At 47.3% G+C, this 2,718-nt stretch overlaps 1 protein-coding gene across 1 annotated transcript; it reads right to left on the reverse strand.

The window, feature by feature from the left end:
- Window positions 1-728: 728 nt before the first annotated feature.
- On the reverse strand, window positions 729-2,033 carry LOC127772720 (xylanase inhibitor protein XIP-like). The gene has a single exon (XM_052298677.1). The coding sequence runs from the start codon at window positions 1,950-1,952 to the stop codon at window positions 1,059-1,061; it is 894 nt and encodes a 297-aa protein (XP_052154637.1). The 5' UTR covers window positions 1,953-2,033; the 3' UTR covers window positions 729-1,058.
- Window positions 2,034-2,718: the final 685 nt, after the last annotated feature.

Genomic DNA, 2,718 nt, shown 5'->3' on the forward strand with positions numbered 1-2,718 from the left:
AGATTTTCAATTTGTTAATTAACTTTGCAATATTGTTTCTTGATTTTCAATAGTCAACAGTGACCGATCAAATTTGCATAAGGCCATTCCCAATGAGAGTTTCATACTCATTAAATAGGGTGGCATGTCACCATTTTTTTATGATGTGGCAGGGAATTAATGACGTGAGAGAAATAAGTTTCATGTAGATGAAACTATGTCTACACTGTTTCTAATACAATTTATCTCTTGCATGCACTACTTATGAAACAACAAAAATAACACTATGTATTGTACGAACTATTTTAATATAATGAATTAAATGCCTTGTTATTTATGTGGCACTCTTAGAAGCATAAAAATGATACCTCCCACGTGGTCTTATTTGGCTGATACTTACTCTCCAAAAACAAAATATATTGGTCCAATTGAACTGATATCAAAATATCGTTTTCCTCATTCCTCAAGAATAAGGTTCTCAAAGATACAAGTCATGTCTTAGTAAAATGCAATGTTCATTTGGTCTTGTTACAGTACTTAACTCGATCATAGAATTATATAGTGGCATGCATAAATTAGCTAACGTCGACAAGTAGACATGAAACATGTCCGTCTAATTAAATTAGCTAGCCATGTAGCAACAGACCAGTTTCGATCGGCTTACAATTTGAAGATTGTGCCTTTACGAAATGGACAAGATAGCACTTGTCGGTGACAAGCATCCATCCTCGAGGAAATCCACAATAGTATACACGGAATTAATAAAATTTTGGATTAGGGAGAATATATATCTGGCGATGAAACAAAATACATACAACATATCACCCAGAAGAAAGTAAGCCTGCCCGTCCTGATCACCTCACTTTATTTGTGCATTACATTACATTATCCAACACACACACACACACATACCCCAATCTTTTATCATATCATTTCCATCTTTATTTGTGCATGCACGTCACATGACATTACTTACTTTATTTGTGCACGTACTAGTAGTAGCTCGTGCATGAATCCAGTGAAGTGATCAGTGATCAAAGTGAAAATGGATCAAGGTCTGGTTAATTACCAGCCGTTCATCACAGAACCTGATCCAGGAGACCAGGCTCATTACCAGCCGTCCATCCGGTCTTCTTGTCCCAGTACCTGTTCCAGACCATGATGCCCCCATAGTTGGGCAGCTTGTTGATGAACTGCAGCACGTCGTAGTAGAGATCCTTGTGCGACACGTAGCCGTCCCTGTCAGCCTCCGGCGACGCGACGACGCCGACGAGGACGCGGCTCTGCGGGTACGCCGCCATCCACTTCTCCAGCTCCTCCCTCCTCGACGCGCACCGCCCGTCGCCGAACACCTTGACGTGGATCCGCGAGAAGAGCCCCGTGGACAGCGCCGCCTGCAGCCGCTGGTCCGGGAACACGCACCTCGCCGTCGCCGTCAGCATCACCCCGAGCCTCCCCTTGTAGTCCTTGTTGTGCGCGTACAGCCGCCGCGCCAGCTCGTCGTAGTGCTCCGTGGCGCCCTGGTCGATGAAGAAGTCGATGCCGTCGACGACGGCGTCGCCGAAGGGGCGGGCGACGCCGGGGCGGCCGCCGCCGAGGAAGGCGTTCCAGAGATAGTCCTCGAGGTCGACGGCCGCCTGGGAGGTCGGGAGGGAGTACTCGCCGCCCTGGCCGCCGATGGCGAGGAGGACGAGGATGCCCCTGGACTGGCAGTGCTTGATGTCGGGGCCGACGGCGGAGACGGTGTGTCCGGAGATGTCCAGCTTGTAGGTGCCCGGGATGTAGCCGAAGGCGCTGAGGAAGGAGATGATGACGGTGGTGTAGAGGCCGGTGTCGCACGCCTCACGGAGGGACCCCTCGAGCTGGTCCGTGTTCCGGCCCCAGAACACGACGGTGTCGCCGGTGCTCTGGCCGGCGGCGAGGCTGGACGAGAGCAGTAGGACCAGCAGCGGGGCAAGGCGTCGGGACGCCATTGATCTTGACTACTATACACTACGGGTCTTAGCTAGATGGAGTAGTTAGCTACCTATCGATTGTGATGCGGAGAATGGGGAGGGGTGTGTATGGGTATATATAGGGATGTCGCGCGTGTTCTCAGCTGGATCGTCGATGTTTGGACGTCTCTTCCTAGCTTCTCGCGCGCCGCCGGCGACGTGGCAGCTTGCGTGGCGATCAGACGATGAGCAGGGAAGGAAACCAGCTTCACCAGGAAGCAGGATGGGTGGGGAGTGGGGACAGCTAGCGCTGTCGCGCGCGTGCAACTACAGTTCGAATCAATGGAAATTAAGCATTTCCAAGATTACTACCGCCATATTATTTTAATATATTATTTTAATATGGGGAAAACTGCAAAAACCTCTCATAAGTCACTTGAAGTTTGACATTCCACCCTATAAGTTATTTTGTTACAAATATCCACCCACCTATTTAATTTTGTTGCAAAAACCACTCCAGTAAACACATGTTTAATCGAATCAACGTGTTTTTATAAAATAGGAGTCATCAATATGTTTTTTACCAAAACTATATATACTTCTAGAGTATTCTTGACACTTTTTTAATGAGATTCCATAAATAAAATTGTTACGAAAGCTTCAACATTGTCATACTGAGTTTTGCTATATGCAATAAGGAAAATAAGCCTGATGCAATCACTTGACAAGATTGATTTGGCTAGCTTAGCCTGTGGTAAACCTACATCAGCAATAACGAACTTATTCGGTTAAGCACGTGCGCATT

Source organism: Oryza glaberrima, chromosome 5, assembly GCF_000147395.1.
Source record: "Oryza glaberrima chromosome 5, OglaRS2, whole genome shotgun sequence".
Lineage (NCBI taxonomy): Eukaryota > Viridiplantae > Streptophyta > Magnoliopsida > Poales > Poaceae > Oryza > Oryza glaberrima.